Source organism: Anomaloglossus baeobatrachus, chromosome 7 (assembly GCF_048569485.1).
Source record: "Anomaloglossus baeobatrachus isolate aAnoBae1 chromosome 7, aAnoBae1.hap1, whole genome shotgun sequence".
In the NCBI taxonomy this organism is placed as follows: Eukaryota; Metazoa; Chordata; class Amphibia; order Anura; family Aromobatidae; genus Anomaloglossus; species Anomaloglossus baeobatrachus.
In genome coordinates this window covers 68712845-68728426 of record NC_134359.1, presented here as the reverse complement: position 1 = coordinate 68728426, position 15582 = coordinate 68712845, and the positions used below count along the sequence as shown (strand labels likewise).

Here is a 15582-nt window from a genome sequence, read left to right as displayed (position 1 = left end):
CCACAACAATAACATCTTCGCTCTTTTACTTTCTTTCCTCGTCAGATTCCAGAAAAAGTGGTAGGAGCCACGGGAGGCACATTCACACGGGTATCCACATGAGGTGGTGACCTAGGAGGTCGGGAAACATTGGGTACTGAAGGACAAGGGACCTCTGGTTTTGGCATACTGGTTGTACTTTCTTCATCCACTAGCACCTTCTTCCACTGAGGCTTGATGGGGAGCACTTCATCAGCTGGAGCAGCAGCTTATTCCACTGTCTCTGGTTTCCTCTCATGCATCCACTCTCTGATCTCAGTGAGGCATTTGGTTAAGAACTGCTCTTTTAGGATGACCTGTAGGACCTTCTCCAAAGTTAGGGCTCTCTCCCTCCAGCCAGTGATGACACGCTTGCTTGATCCTATGGGCATATATTTTAAAAAAGCCTTCCCTATCACAGGCTAACATGCGGAACTGATTCCTGTAAGTGTCTGGCAATACCGCATAATGTTCCAAAATGGTTTCTTTAATGTACTCATAGTCACAGTTCTACCGAGGGTCCATAGCTGGATACACTTCTGCCGCTCCACCCTCTAAGAACCCCACCAGATATTGGACCCGCTCCATTTCTGAAAAATCCTTTAATTGACATTGATGTGCAAAGTCCTGGAAGAAACCCTCAATGTCTCCTAAAGCCTAATTAAATGGCTTAAAGTCCTTATGGGATACTCTTGGGCATGTCCTCATGGTGAGTGTTGTGGTGAAGGCATGCCTGGAGCTGCTAGCTTCTTCACAGCAAGCTGCCTCTCCTGTGCTCTCCGCACAGCCTCCCATTTATCTTCTATGGTGGCTTCATCCTCAAAAAATGCCATCTCCTCCTCATACCACACAACCCACTGACTTTTCCAGTGATATATTTCCAACTGCCATCCTTCATCCAATTGCTCTGGGAATCCCTCTCCAGTGTTGCCTTAAAGGCTAGCTCCTTCCATAGCATTAATCAGTTGGTCCTTGGACAGTCCTCTGTAACAGACCTCTAATTCATGGGCCTTTGTTTGTAGGCGCACCACAGTCCAATTCCTGTATCCTGAGGTACTGGTTCCATTTGTTGCTGGGCCGCTGTCCTCCATTCCTTCTGCTCTGATCCCTCCACTGCCATCAGCTTGTGATTGGTTGTGTGACAGAGCAGGCAGAGACAGCAGGCTTGTGAATAATCCAAAGGAACTTTATGGGGATTGTGAGACGATACCACCAAACATTGATATATTTCCTTAGAGTCTGCAACAAAAGGAACAGATCCGGGGTTGCAACTCGGTAATCCGAAGTCAAGAAAAATGCAACAACAGTCCTTAGATGAGTTCTTAAAATCCAGTACAGTGGCTGAGACAACACAATCCCACGTGGCAGCCGATCTCCAATGTCTAATAGTCCGTACACGGCACCAGGACCCAGCCATAGCTACAGGTCCTAGCCCTTCACCAAACACAGCATCAACTAACAAAAAAACATGAGGCTGATTCTTCCACCTCTCCTTGGATCAGCCCCTTGGATGAGCAGAAGTGCTCACACTAACATCCTTAACATTTGGTACTTGTAGCTCATAGTATAAAGAAGTTTCAAGAAACACAGTCTCCAGACAGTCTACAGGGAAGCTCCCTGCAGTGGGGAACAATATATACACAACCATCCACCAGATACAGATCAATGGATACTACTAAAGGACTGATTACAGTATGGTACAGGCTGGGGTGACACACTGTTACAAGTATTGCCTATTTTTTTGTTCTAAATGTTTTAACAGTTCAGAAAAATCCTTTAAATTGATTTGCAAGCTATTTTATAAATTAAAAAAAAGTACCCTATATTTTTGCTTTTATCAGAAAATTGCGTATCTAATCTGTTTGGTACAATAGATGCTTAAAAGGAATCTGTCGTGACAATACAGTGCCCCAAACCACTTGTATGATCCTGTACCTAATTAAAACATGAGATAATGTACACTATAATTAATAAAATATACTGTTCCTTAACTGAAAAATCCACATTTTAATCTATATGCAAATTAAGTTGAAGTGTTTTGGCTGTGATTTATGTTAATCTCCAAACCTCTGTTTCCATAGCTGTATTCCCTGCCGCCTAACACCACCTTCTTTTTTTTGACTGACAACTCACTGGCATGACTAGACAGCCAGGGAGCTGCCAGTCATGCGGGAGAAGGTGGGAAATAGAGCTAAGGAAGCAGCGTCTCAGAAAGGGCTTTGATCCAGCCTCATTTCCACATGGATTAGAATGTTATTGGCTGGTGGAGTTTCATCTTACAGATTCCCCTTAAATATAGTATTATTGAAATTTGCTGACTGTGACGTGAATCATAATACAAAGCAATGACTGATATGAGTGAAAATATGTACCATTTCTAACATAATATGTGCATTAGCAAAAGATAGCATGGCTTGTTAGGGTTGAAGGGTAAAGATAGCTTCCTACTGCTACAAATTAGATAAATTGTAAAATGATCCACTTTTCTTTAAAGAGCGAAAAACACCTCCAACTTTCACCAAGAAACTTTCCGAAACTGTTGAGGAGACTGAAGGTAACACATTCAAGTTAGAAGGTCGTGTTGCTGGATCACAACCACTAATTGTGTCCTGGTTGAAGAATAACCAAGAAGTCGAACTGTCTGCAAATTATGATATCTCATTTAAGAACAATGTGGTTCTTCTGAATGTTAAGAAGTCCAGTCAGGGAGATGCCGGCTTATACACCTGCAAGGTATCGAATGAGGCAGGAAGTGCCATCTGTACCTCTTCAGTACTTATTAAAGGTAAGGTCGTTGTATATTTATTATTACATGACAAACATTGCAACTGGGTTAGAATGACTGATTTTGAATGTTACATCTAGAACCCAAAAAGCCTCCAGTATTCGATGAGCCGCTGTCACCTGCGACTGTCACTGAAGGAGAAGGTTTACAGCTCAGCTGTCATGTGGATGGATCACAACCAATCAGAATTCAATGGCTCAAATCTGGGCGCGAAATCAAATCTTCTAATACCTGCAGCGTCACCTTCGTTCGGGGAACTGCAACATTGGATCTTAAAGCGGCTGCTAAGACAGATGCAGGCGACTATGTCTGTAAAGCAACCAATGCTGCTGGAAGCGAATCCACTAAATGTAAAGTTACAGTAACAGGTACTGAAACTAATATATTGATAATTAGAATATAAATTAGTGTTAATTAAAATTGTTTGAAATCTAAATAACATTTTTTTAAAGATAAAGCAGCAGCCGCGCCTGCACCAGCTAAGAAGGCACCGATTGAAGGAAAACTCTTCTTTGTTTCTGAGCCAGCCAGTGTAAAGGTTGCTGAAAGTAAGTGAATAGTTTTTTAAAAAAATGTTTTGCTTTTGGTAAAAAAATATTACAAGTGTTACTCATTTATGTAACCTATCATTATTCTCACAGAGGGTACCGCAACATTCATTGCTAAAGTTGGCGGAGATCCAATTCCTAACGTCAAATGGATGAAGGGAAAGTGGAGACAGCTCAACCATGGTGGCCGCATAGTTGTTCAACAGAAAGGAGATGAAGCTAAACTGGAGATTAAAGAAGTCACCAAAACTGATTCTGGGCAGTACAGATGCGTGGCCTTTAATAAACATGGGGAAATTGAGTGCAACACTAACCTGACTGTTGAGGAGAAGAAACAAGAGGGATTTGATGGTGATCTCAGAGCCAAACTGAAAAAGTAAATATTCTTCCAAAAGGCGACTCATGTAGACTTATAGGAAAAGCTATACAGTGTCCATTAATTTTTCTTGTTAAACTTATTTTAGAACTCCAACTAAAAAGAAGGAGGAAGAGGAGAAAGCTATCGATATCATGGAGCTCCTAAAAAATGTTGATCCAAAGGAGTATGAAAAATATGCTCGCATGTACGGCATAACAGATTTCCGTGGTCTACTTCAAGCCTTTGAGCTACTCAAAGCTAGCAGAGAGGAGGAGAGCCACAGAATGGTATGTTCAGTGCTACCTAATATTACTTGGTATAATAATACTGAATAATGTCTGTATAATCATGTTATTGTATAGGGAAATTAGATTTTTGAATCTTATTAAAAGGAACCTGCCAGGTGCAATGTGCACCCAGAACCACGAACATAATGCTAATCCCTGCCTAACTGTCCCTGTATCTAGCGACATAGATAAAGAGATCTATAGAAAAAATATTTCTAAAGATATTTTATCATATGCTAATGAGGCCAGCATCTAGTCACAAGGGCGTTACTTTTCCCGACTAGTCCGCCCTCTTAGCATGGTGGCATGGCCCCAGGGGAGTGCTAACATGCTACTCAATGCCGCATCACCAGTGGTGATGTGCGTACTTGTGTCCGCCGTTCAGACGTCCCCAGCACTTCTGGGCATGCGCACTAGACCTCGCTGAAGCCGGGACTCGTACACCCGGCTTCATACTGCGCTTGTGAAACAAGAAAAAAATATGCAGGAAACTGGTTGCTGATGAGTGGTCTGCCCTATGTCAGATATTAATGTTAATATTATTAAACATTTTATTGTATGCTTTTCCTACTAGGAGCTTGAATTTGAGGAACGATCTCAAACTGAAGAACAAGAATTTGATGAACTTGTCGCTTTCATCCAGCAAAGAATGACCCAAGCAGAAGTAAGCGTAATGTCCTCAATATTTAATTATGCTAAATTTCAAGAATTAATTAAGTGGTGTTAACTTACATATTTATTATTTCTATAGCCTATTGACTTAATAAAAGACATTGAAGATCAGACTGTTCAGACTAAGAAAGAAGCAGTCTTTGAATGTGAAATCAAGATAAACTATCCCGAAATCAAGCTTTCCTGGTACAGAGGAACTGTAAAATTAGAATCCAGTGAAAAATATGACATCAGCATTGAAGAAGACCGCCATATTCTGAGAGTCAAGAATTGTCAGCCAGAAGACCAGGGAAATTATCGTATAGTGTGTGGACCACACCTTGCTAGTGGAAAATTAACAGTCATTGGTAAATATGTAACATATCTAAATCTAGAGTATATCCCAGAGCCATAGCTTGAAACCTATGTGCCTTAAGGGTGCTTTACACACTGCGACATCGCTAGCGATTGCTAGCGATGTTGCGAGCGATAGCACTCGCCCCGTCGTTGGTGCGATATGTGGTGATCGCTGCCATAGCAAACATTATCGCTACGGCAGCGTCACACGCACATACCTGTTCTGCGACGTCGTTGGAGACACCGAACAATGCCTCCTTCAAGGGGGAAGTGCGTTCAGCGTCACAGCGACATCACAAAATGGCCGTGCAATAGCAGAGGAGGGGCGGAGATAAGCGGCCGGAACATGCCGCTCACCCCCTTCCTTCCTCATTGCCAGTGGACGCAGGTAAGGAGATGTTCGTCGTTCCTGCGGTGTCACACACAGCGATGTGTGATGCTGCTGGAACGACGAACAACCAGCGGCATGCCCCACCAACGATATTATGAAAAGGAGCAACGTGTCAACAATCAACGATTTTTGACGTTTTTGCGATCGTTGATCGTCGCTTCTTGGTGTCACACGCTGCGATGTTGCTAACGACGCCGGATGTGCATCACTAACGACGTGACCCTGACGATATATCGTTAGCGATGTTGCAGCGTGTAAAGCACCCTTTAGTGTAAAGTCTTTAATCGGGCCCCCTCATCTATCACATGCTAGTTATAATATTGGTATTTTTTATGTGACAATGCCTTATAGGTGCCTATAGTATAACACAAAAGTGAGTACACCCCTCACATTTTTCAAACCATTTTATTACATCTTGGGACAAAACTGAAGATATGACACTTTGGTACAATGTACAGTAGTCAGTATACAGCTTGTATAACAGTGTAAATTCAGTGCCCTCTAAATAATTCAACACACAGCCATTAATGTGAAAAAATTACTAAGACAATTAGATCTCATGATAATACCTTAACTCCATACGGACATTAATGAGAAACCATAGAAAAGATAGGGGTAGTTGACGGTGTAAATATAAGGTAATTGATGGGTAAATAAACATGCCATATAATTTTCTTTTAAGCTGCTTTTTATTGTAGAAAATGTGCATAAATACAGCCAGAAAATTGGCAGATTAAAAACCCGACAGGTCTGACGTGTTTCGCTGAGGGTGTTTCAAAAGACCATGGTCTTTTGAAACAGCCTCAGGGAAACACGTGTCAGACCTGTCCCAATTGTCAGGTCTGACATACCTCTTGTTTCTTTGACAGCAGGTAGGTCTCCGGGTTTCACTTTACCACCAAGCTACTTTAATCCTGTATATTATTTATCTGATAGGACATGCATATTATGGAGTCTATGGTGGATTAATAAGTGACCTTGTGTGACCTACCCTGTCTTCTATGTGTTATATAGGAGTTTCACTATTAGGACTGTGATCCTTATTATCTTGTATTTGATCCTATGTTTTTTATCCAAGGGTATGCTATTTCCTAATTGGGACTTCTTTTCTTCCCCCAAACCTCGTTTTTCTGGTATTTTTACATGTTCTAATTATTCAGGTTTTTAATCCATCTGCCAATTTTCTGGCTTTATTTATGCACATTTTCTACAATAAAAAGCAGCATAAAAGAAAATTATATGGCATGTTTATTTACCCATCAATTACCTTATATTTACACCATCAATTACCCCTATCTTTTCTATGGTTTCTCACACAGCCATTAATGTCTAAACCACTGGCAACAAAAGTGAGTACATCCCTAATTGAAAATGGCCAAATTGTGCCCAAAGTGTGGCCACCATTATATTTCAATCAGTGCCTTGACTCTCTTGGGCATGGAGTTCACTAGAGTTTCACAGGATACCACTGAAATCTTATTCTACTCTTCCATAAATACATCATGGAACTATGGAACTGGTGGATGTTAGAAACCTTGTGCTCCTCCACCTTATGTTTGAGTAGGCCCCACAGATGCTCAATAGGGTTTAGGTCTGAAGACATGCTTGGCCAGTCCAGCACCTTTACCCTCAGTTTCTTTAGTAAGGCAGTGGATGTCTTGGAGGTGTGTTTAGGGTCTTTATTATATTGGAATACTGCCCGGTGGCCCAGTTTCCAAAGGGAGGATATCATGGCAGGGCTTTGTTACACTTTCTGCCTCTGTACACCTTATATCTATGCCACTCTTTTAAACCAGGAGTAGAAATACCATTGGTGCAACCTGAACAACCACACAGAGCCTCAAGAAGTAAGGTGGCTCATATTCACCTCCAAAGTGGCAACCAGCTTCTGTCACAGATACATTATTGGATTGAAAAAGGCCCATTTACTATATTCTTCCCCAGGGACCATCGTCTGTCTGTTAAACTCATTATATTATATTGATCTTAATCTCAAAATACTGCATATATTAATTTACAGAGCCCATGATTGAGAAACATCTGGAGCACAATTCCATCAAAGAAGGATATAGTAGCACATTGGTTTGTGCCTTCTCTATTCCAAATGTAAAATCCCAATGGTATAAAAATGGTAAAGTTATTGAACCTCAAGGCAGATATAGAACAGAGGTTAATGAGAAGATACACAAGCTTACCATCCAAGATGTAAGAACAGAAGACCAAGGACAATACACCTGCAAGTATGAAAATCTGATAACTACTGCAGATCTGATCATTGAAGGTGTGTATTGAAATCTGACTGTATCAGCTATAAGGTTTACTATCTTCTCTGGACCTATATACAGTGTATTTTATCTTAATTCCATCTTATTTGCAGCTGAAGCCATTCAGTTCACAAAAACTATTCAGAACATTGTTGTTAGCGAACACGAATCTGCAACCTTTGAATGTGAGGTATCCTTCGATGATGCTGTAGTCACATGGTACAAAGGAACAATGGAATTACAGGAGAGTGACAAATACAGTTTTAGAAGTGAAGGTCGCTGGCATTACATGACTATTCATAATGTCACTGCAGAAGACGAAGGTATGTAACTTCCTCTTCAATGTCAGTGTTGTCGATGCACCAAAAAGCGAGAACCATCAGTGGTCAGTTATCACAAATAATGGAAAGCTATTGTGTGAATTATGGAAATATAAGTCTGCAATTTTTCATTCTATAGGAGTGTATTCAGTAATTGCCAGTCTTGAGCCAAGAGGTGAAGCCACAAGCACAGCTGAACTGTATCTGACAACCAAAGGTTTGTAATGATGGAAACCTAAACCCTCTCCATTCGGCAGCTATGGCCCACTTTATACCAATATTTGTAGAAGAACTTCCTACCAGGAATTTATTATGATTCAAAATAACAAACATTACAATATAATTAATGTAAATCGAGCCCAATTTAAAATTAATCTGTTACCAGGTTTTTGCTACTTCATCTTAGAGCAGCATAACATAGAGGCAGAGATCATAAAAGTAAACAATTTTATCTTAGATCACTGTGTGCAGCTGTTCTGACTTTATCCCAGAATTGAGTGTAGCAGAGCTGAGTGAGATCCCCCCACTGGTCTTCCAATAGAGATTGTGCATTGACTGTGAGGTGTCAATCACAGCAGGGGGAGTGGCAGCCTGGAGGGCATGAGGCACAGAGTCACGCCAATGTAAATCACAGAGCAATAAACCCATTAGTATAGGTAAACAATAGCTCAGACACAGGTAAGAGAAACACAGATTACTTTACTTTTAGCCCTCACAGCATGCTCTCCTCAGCTTCCATTGCAAAATCCTGGTGACAGATTCCCTTTAACTTCAAAATAGAGACCATCAGTCACACCATGGCCTGTCATACATACAATGAATCACTCCCAAAATACCAATAGTCCTATAGAAAAACAATGGGGTCTATAGATCCATAAAAAAAGTTCAAATCATATTCAATGATAATTAAAAGCGGCACAAGTATAACAGTATAATCCAAAGGAGAGACTCAGGTGGATAACTAATCTTTTGATATCCGCCCAAGTGTCTTCTTTGGATTGCACTGTTGTACTTATTTTGCTATTAATTATGATTGAATAACATGTGAACTTTTTTATGGATCTTTAGACTCCTTTGTTTTTCTTTAGAATTCTATATAATTAGTAAATATACTCAATGTGAGCCAGCTGAAGACTTAAGGCCGCTTTACACGGTGCGACATCGCTAGTGATGTCGCTAGCGATCGCACATGCCCCCATCGTTTGTGTGTCACGGGCAAATCGCTGCCCGTGGCGAACAATATTGGTAGTGCGCGTCACACGAACTTACCTTCCTAACGACGTCGCTGTGGCCGGCGAACAACCTCTTTTCTAAGGGGGCGGTTCGTGCGGCATCACAGCGACGTCACACAGCAGGCCACCAATAGAGGAGGGGCGGAGAGCAGCCGCATAAACGTCACTCCCACCTCGTTGCCGGAGGACACAGGAACGCTGTTGTTCGTTGTTCCTGGGGTGTCACACGTAGCGATGTGTGCTGCCTCAGGAACGACGAACAACCTGCATCCAGAACGAGCAACAATAGTTTGAAAATGAACGACGTGTCAACAATCAACGATTTGGTGAGTATTTGGGATTGTTAGCGGTCGCTCATACGTGTCACAAGCAACGACGTCGCTAACGAGGCCGGATGTGCGTCACGAATTCTGTGTCCCCAGCGACATCTCGTTAGCGATGTCGTTGCGTGTAATGGAGCCTTTATAATAGTTCCTCCATGATAAATGTCACTTCTTATTTAATTGTGATCGCCTATAATTTCTAAACATAATTTTAGGTATCTATTATGTATTTAAAAAGATTAAGGTGTGATGTCTTTTTTTCAGAAATGAAGTTACAAATTAGACCACCAGGTAAGTAATATTTTTTTACTGTTATATCAAATTGAATTTGTATAATATATTATAATCTTAATTTATATTTTAAATTGATTATTATGCAAAACATAACATAATTATTATTTATAGATGTTCCAGATACAAGAGTACCATATATATCTGCTCCTTCTGATGAGGAAGCATTCATTGCAGGTATGTAAGAAATCAGAAGGTGAATTTTTCATACTGGTCATCAGAATTCAATATATCCTATATACTGCTCACTTCTCATATCATCTATTGGGTTTAGATTCACCATCTTTTAACAATACATATAAAGTTTCAAGCCATGTATAATTAAGTGGTATCTATTTATTTATTCTAAGAAATCATACTTCCTCCTCACCTACCGGAAGTGAAGAAACAAAAGAGAGGTATATAAAAAGTACAAGTTTAATAAAAAAACATCATTAACAGCCATTGGAACTATGAGATCTCATTACTAAGCATAAAATCATCATACCAAAGTAATATTACCACATATGCTATCTCATGGCTAATATCATGGTCGCCATAAAGCAGTTTACCTCATGATTTCAAGATCTGAAAGTTCTAAATTCTTATGTTAAAAGGTTACTCTCATCACTATCATCAGAAAATTACCTATTGTTATAATGTGTTTTAATTGTGTGTTATATGTATATTTGAAACATTTTGGCAACACTATTTTATTCATATCAAGATCTTTATTAAAAACAAAAAAAAATAGTAATCTTGCTATTTTCACACTGGCTGCTGGGGTTATTTTACTCCCATACTTCCTGTTGTTCCAGGAAACAACACATGTACATAGGCAGTAATGAACAGACTGTAAAAATGGCAATATTATTTTTAATAAAGATTATGATAGGAAAAAAATAAAGTATTGCCCAAAAAAAGCATATAACACAAAAACCTGATTCAAACAATAGGTAATTTATCTAACAATAATTGCCATTTAAAATGTTATGGCATATTGCTAGGATATGACATACCATTATGATTGGTAGGAATCTGACCTCTGAGACTCCCCGCAAATTCTAAGGGGTACTTTGCACACTACGATATCGCAGGTGTGATGTCGGTGGGGTCATGTCGAAAGTGACACACTTCCTGCGTCTCTCTTGACATCGTGACGAATTCCATAATTGCGCTAACACGATGGTCCGATGTTGTTCCTCGCTCCTGCGGCAGCACACATCGCTGTGTGTGAAGTCGCAGGAGCAAGGAACATCTACCTGCGTTACCTCGGCTCCCGTCGGCTATGAAGGAAGGAGGTGGGCAGGATGTTTACATCCCGCTCATCTCCGCCCCGCCGCTCCTGTTGGCCACCTGCCGTGTGACATTGCAGTGACGCCGCACGACCCGCCCCCTTAATAAGGAGGCGGTTCGCCGGCCACAGCGACGTTGCACGGCAGGTGAGTGCATGTGAAGCTGCTGTAGCGATAATATTCGCTACGGCAGCTAACACAATGATATCGCAGCTGCGACGGGGGCAGGGACTATCGCGCTCGGCATCGCAGCATCGGGTTGCGATGTCGTAGTGTGCAAAGTACCCCTAAAATGTAAATTGGTAAAGATCCTTTTTGAGGTTTGTGGTGGTCCATGGTGGTTAGATACCTCCAATCAGGAAGTGATAAAAAGCTATCACTTCTTGTGCTGGGTAAATGTCTTTAAGCTGTATTAACCATTTTTGTTTTTTGAGAAGTCATTACATCTACTAGCAAACAATGTGATTAATACATATTTATCATCCATAGTACCTAAACCAGGTGCAAAGGTTATCAGAGATGTCCCAGATATTGGAGAGGAAGTCGCACCATCTAAAAGTAAGTATCCTGATGTCAGGATTGTATCTGCTCATGTATGCATTATAGAATGCAACATATTTGGGATTGTAAAGAAATCAGTCTCTTTGTGTTGCAGTTACCTGAGTGTAATTTCACTCTATTTCACTATTACTCCAGTATATTTTGTGTATGTAATATACAGTGACATAATAAAAATTTGGACACCCCTTGTCAAAATTGCTGTTATTGTAAACAGTTATGCAAGTTGAAGATTAAATGATTTCTAAAAGGCATACAGTTAATGATGACATATTTCCTTTGTATTTTATGCAAAAAAAATATTTTCATCTTTTACATATTAAAATTAACAAAACAGGAAAATGGGCCAAGGCAAGAGTTTTGGCACCCTGCATCACCCTGCATGGTTAGTACCTAATGATGCCTCCTTTGACAAGTATCTAGATTTGTGAGCCAGCCAAGAGTCTTTCCATTTTTGTTTGAGGAATTTTCATCCATTCTTCCTTGAAAAAATCTTCTAGTTCTGTGAGGTTCCTGGGTCGTCTTGCATGCACTGCGCTTTTGAGACACAGATTTTTAATGATTTCAGATCAGGGGACTGTCAGGGCCTTTGTAAAACCTTCAGCTTGTGTCTTTTGAGGTTGTCTATTGTGGCTTTTGACCTGTGTTTAGGATCATTATCCATTTGTAGAAGCCATCCTCTTTTCAACTTCACCTTTTTTACAGATGGTGTTATGTTTGCATCAAGAATGTGTTGTGCATTCTTCCCTCTACCTGGAAAATGTTCCCCATGCCACTGGCTACAACACAACCCCAAAGCATGATTGATCCACCCCCATGCTTAATGGTTGGCAAGATGTTCTTTTCCTGAAATTCTGTGTCCTTTCTTCTCCACACATATCTTAGATTATTATGGCTAAAGAGTTCTATTTTATCCTTATTGGTCCACAGTTCTTGTATCCAAAATTCATCAGGCTTGTTTAGATGTTCTTTTGCACACTTCTGACGCTGAATTTTATGGTGAGGACACAGGAGAAGTTTTCTTCTGATGACTCCTGCATGAAGTTCATATTTGTGCAGATGTCTCTGAACAACAGAACAATGTACCACAACTCCAGAGTTTTCTCATTTGCCTCTCTAGCAATCCTACTAGCAGCTCTCACAGAAATTTTGCTTGGTCTTCAAGACCTTATCTTGACCTCTACTGTTCTTGTTAACTGCCATTTCTTAATTATATTTGGAACTGAGGAAAGAGCAACTTGAAAACACTTTGCTATTTTATTACAGCCTTCTCCTGCTTTGTGGGCCTCCGCCATTTTCAGAGTGCTAGGCAGCTGCTTATAAGAATCCATGGCTGCTGTTTTTTTGGCACAAGGTTAGACGAAGCTGGGTTTTTATAAAGCTGTGAAATTTGCATCACCTGGCCTTTCCTAATGATGATAGTGAACAAGCCATGACCCTAACAGGCTAATTAAGATCTGACACCTTGGTCAACGTTTTCTGAGCACAAAAATCACCAGGGGTGTCCAAACCTTTGCATCAGCCCATTTTTCTCTTTGTAATTTTTTAAATGACAAAGATGAAAATATTTTTTTTTTTTGCCTACAATACAGAGGAAATGTGTCATCTTAAACTTTATGACTTTTATAGATCATTTCATCTTCAACTTGCTTAACTCTTCACAATAACAGTAATTTTGACCACGGGCACCCAAACTTTTATATGTAACTGTATTTAGTATCCTTGCTGGAAGATATGTTAATTGGCTGTTTTTGTCTGTGATGTGTGTTTTTTGTTTACTCGTGATAACTTGTTTCTGACATTTATTGGAAACAGACCTTTTTGTTACATACGTTGTATCTTTGTTAGGGTCACTGCTACACGTAGTAGAACATCTGCATTCAGGGAAAGCAAAGCAAAATCATATATATATATTAAAATATTCTTATTGATATTATTGCATTAAAGTATCTGTAGTTGGAAAGAAACAAAAAGTTCCAGCAAAACCTGCTCCTTCTGCGCCAGCACCTTCTGCTAAAGGTAAATATTAAGGGTCAGAATAACCTCCTAATATAGCCAGTAAGTTTAATAAAAAGCTTTGCTTGAACTCAATAATACTAAGGACGACTTCCAAAGATATAACATCAAGTTTGGCTGCAAAACTAAGTAAAATAATTTCTAGGCAAAAACTGTCACTGGATGTGCATCTTCTTAATTGTTGTTTTCTGTTTTGTGCTTCTTCATACCGGTGGGTGTATTCTAAACTTCTGTGTTGTTTCTATGTCTGTCTGTCTGTTTTTTACATACAGTTGTCCAAAACTACCTTGAATTGTGTCATATTGCATATGCTTGTGCTGTAGTAAATATGATGAAAGAAATATGTGCAACATTATTCCGTCATATAACTTGTGTGTATTATATCTTTGTGTTTTTATGTGAAAAATCTTCATTTATACCAAAGCATAGTCTTTTTCTTTATTGTCTGTCAGTCAATCTTTCTAATATCTCTTTATTTAGAGGTTTGTGTTACATCTTTGCATCTATCAAGATAAAGAGATCGAGAGATAGATAGATAATGGCAAAGAAGTCTGAAATGATAGCGCTGAAATAGGTAGAGAGATAGATATACATAAACAGATAGATTGTAACACAAAAATCTGAAAATATATAAATAGATAGATAGACAGGCATATAGATAGATAGATAGATAGATAGATAGATAGATAGATAGATAGATAGACAGGCATATAGATAAAGTATATAGGTATATAGGGAACCAGTACTAGGTAATTTCATTGAAGGGTGCCAAGGGTTTAAACCAGTGTTTCCCAAACTCCAGTCCTCATGGCCCCCAACAAGTCATGTTTTCAGGATTTCCTTACTATTGAACAGGTGATGGAATCATTATTAAGGCATCACCTGTGCTATATTAAGGAAATCCTGAAAACATTATCTGTTGGGGGTCGTGAGGACTGGGGTTTGGGAACCACTGGTTTAAACATACTCATTTGTCTTAAAGTATAAGAAGAAGAAAAAGGCATCTATCTGTTACCCATCTAGCTATCATCTATCAATATCTATCTATTTATCTATCTAGCTATCTATTATCTATCTTTATCTATCTATCTATATATCTCACTGTCATCTATCTATGTATATCTTATCAGACTTTTGTGCTATCATGTATCATGTATCTATAACTTCTCAGACTTTGTTCTTCAATTAGTTATCTATTTTCAAAGTTTTGGGCAATCTGTTTATGTATATATATCTCTCGATTTCAGCACTATCTTTTCAGACTTCTATGCTATCCTCTATCTATCATCCATCTAGCTATCATCTATCAATATCTATCTAATCTATCTATCTATCTATGTCGCTATCTATCTATCTATCATTCAATATCTACCTATTTAGCTATCTATGTCGCTATCTATCGATCTATGTATCTATCTATGTTGCTATCCCTCTATCTATCTATCTATCATTCAATATCTATCTATCTATCTATCTATCTATCTATCTATCTAGTTATCTATCTGTCTGTTTGTCTATCTATCTATCTATCATTCAATATCTACCTATTTAGCTATCTATGTCGCTATCTATTGATCTATGTATCTATCTATGTTGCTATCCCTCTATCTATTTATCTATCATTCAATATCTATCTATCTAGTTATCTATCTGTCTGTTTGTCTATCTATCTATCTAGTTATCATCAGACTTTTTTGCTATCATGTATCTATAACTATCTTCTCAGACTTTTTTTTCTATTATTTATCTTCTTTCTATCTATCTATCTATCTATCTGTCTATCTATCTACCTTCCTTGTTTTCATAACCTCCTTTCAGACCATCACATTGTCTTTCTACCTTTATATTAAGAATTTACTGTTGTCTGTCTAAAATATGTGAAATTCTTCCTGTGTTGTAGTGTAATATT

At 39.1% G+C, this 15582-nt stretch overlaps 1 protein-coding gene across 5 annotated transcripts in view; it reads left to right on the top strand.

Annotated features, from left to right (window-relative positions):
- TTN (titin) overlaps positions 1-15582 on the top strand; it is a 312175-nt gene that overhangs the window by 132313 nt on the left and 164280 nt on the right. For all 5 annotated transcript variants that reach the window (XM_075317392.1, XM_075317390.1, XM_075317394.1 and 2 more), the window contains 14 exons: positions 2513-2803; positions 2884-3171; positions 3256-3351; positions 3445-3727; positions 3816-3996; positions 4571-4660; positions 4748-5015; positions 7416-7676; positions 7773-7982; positions 8119-8196; positions 9799-9825; positions 9940-10002; positions 11589-11657; positions 13605-13676. In XM_075317392.1, coding sequence (XP_075173507.1) covers positions 2513-2803; positions 2884-3171; positions 3256-3351; positions 3445-3727; positions 3816-3996; positions 4571-4660; positions 4748-5015; positions 7416-7676; positions 7773-7982; positions 8119-8196; positions 9799-9825; positions 9940-10002; positions 11589-11657; positions 13605-13676 — 2277 coding nt within the window. The remainder of the gene's footprint in view (positions 1-2512; positions 2804-2883; positions 3172-3255; positions 3352-3444; positions 3728-3815; positions 3997-4570; positions 4661-4747; positions 5016-7415; positions 7677-7772; positions 7983-8118; positions 8197-9798; positions 9826-9939; positions 10003-11588; positions 11658-13604; positions 13677-15582) is intronic.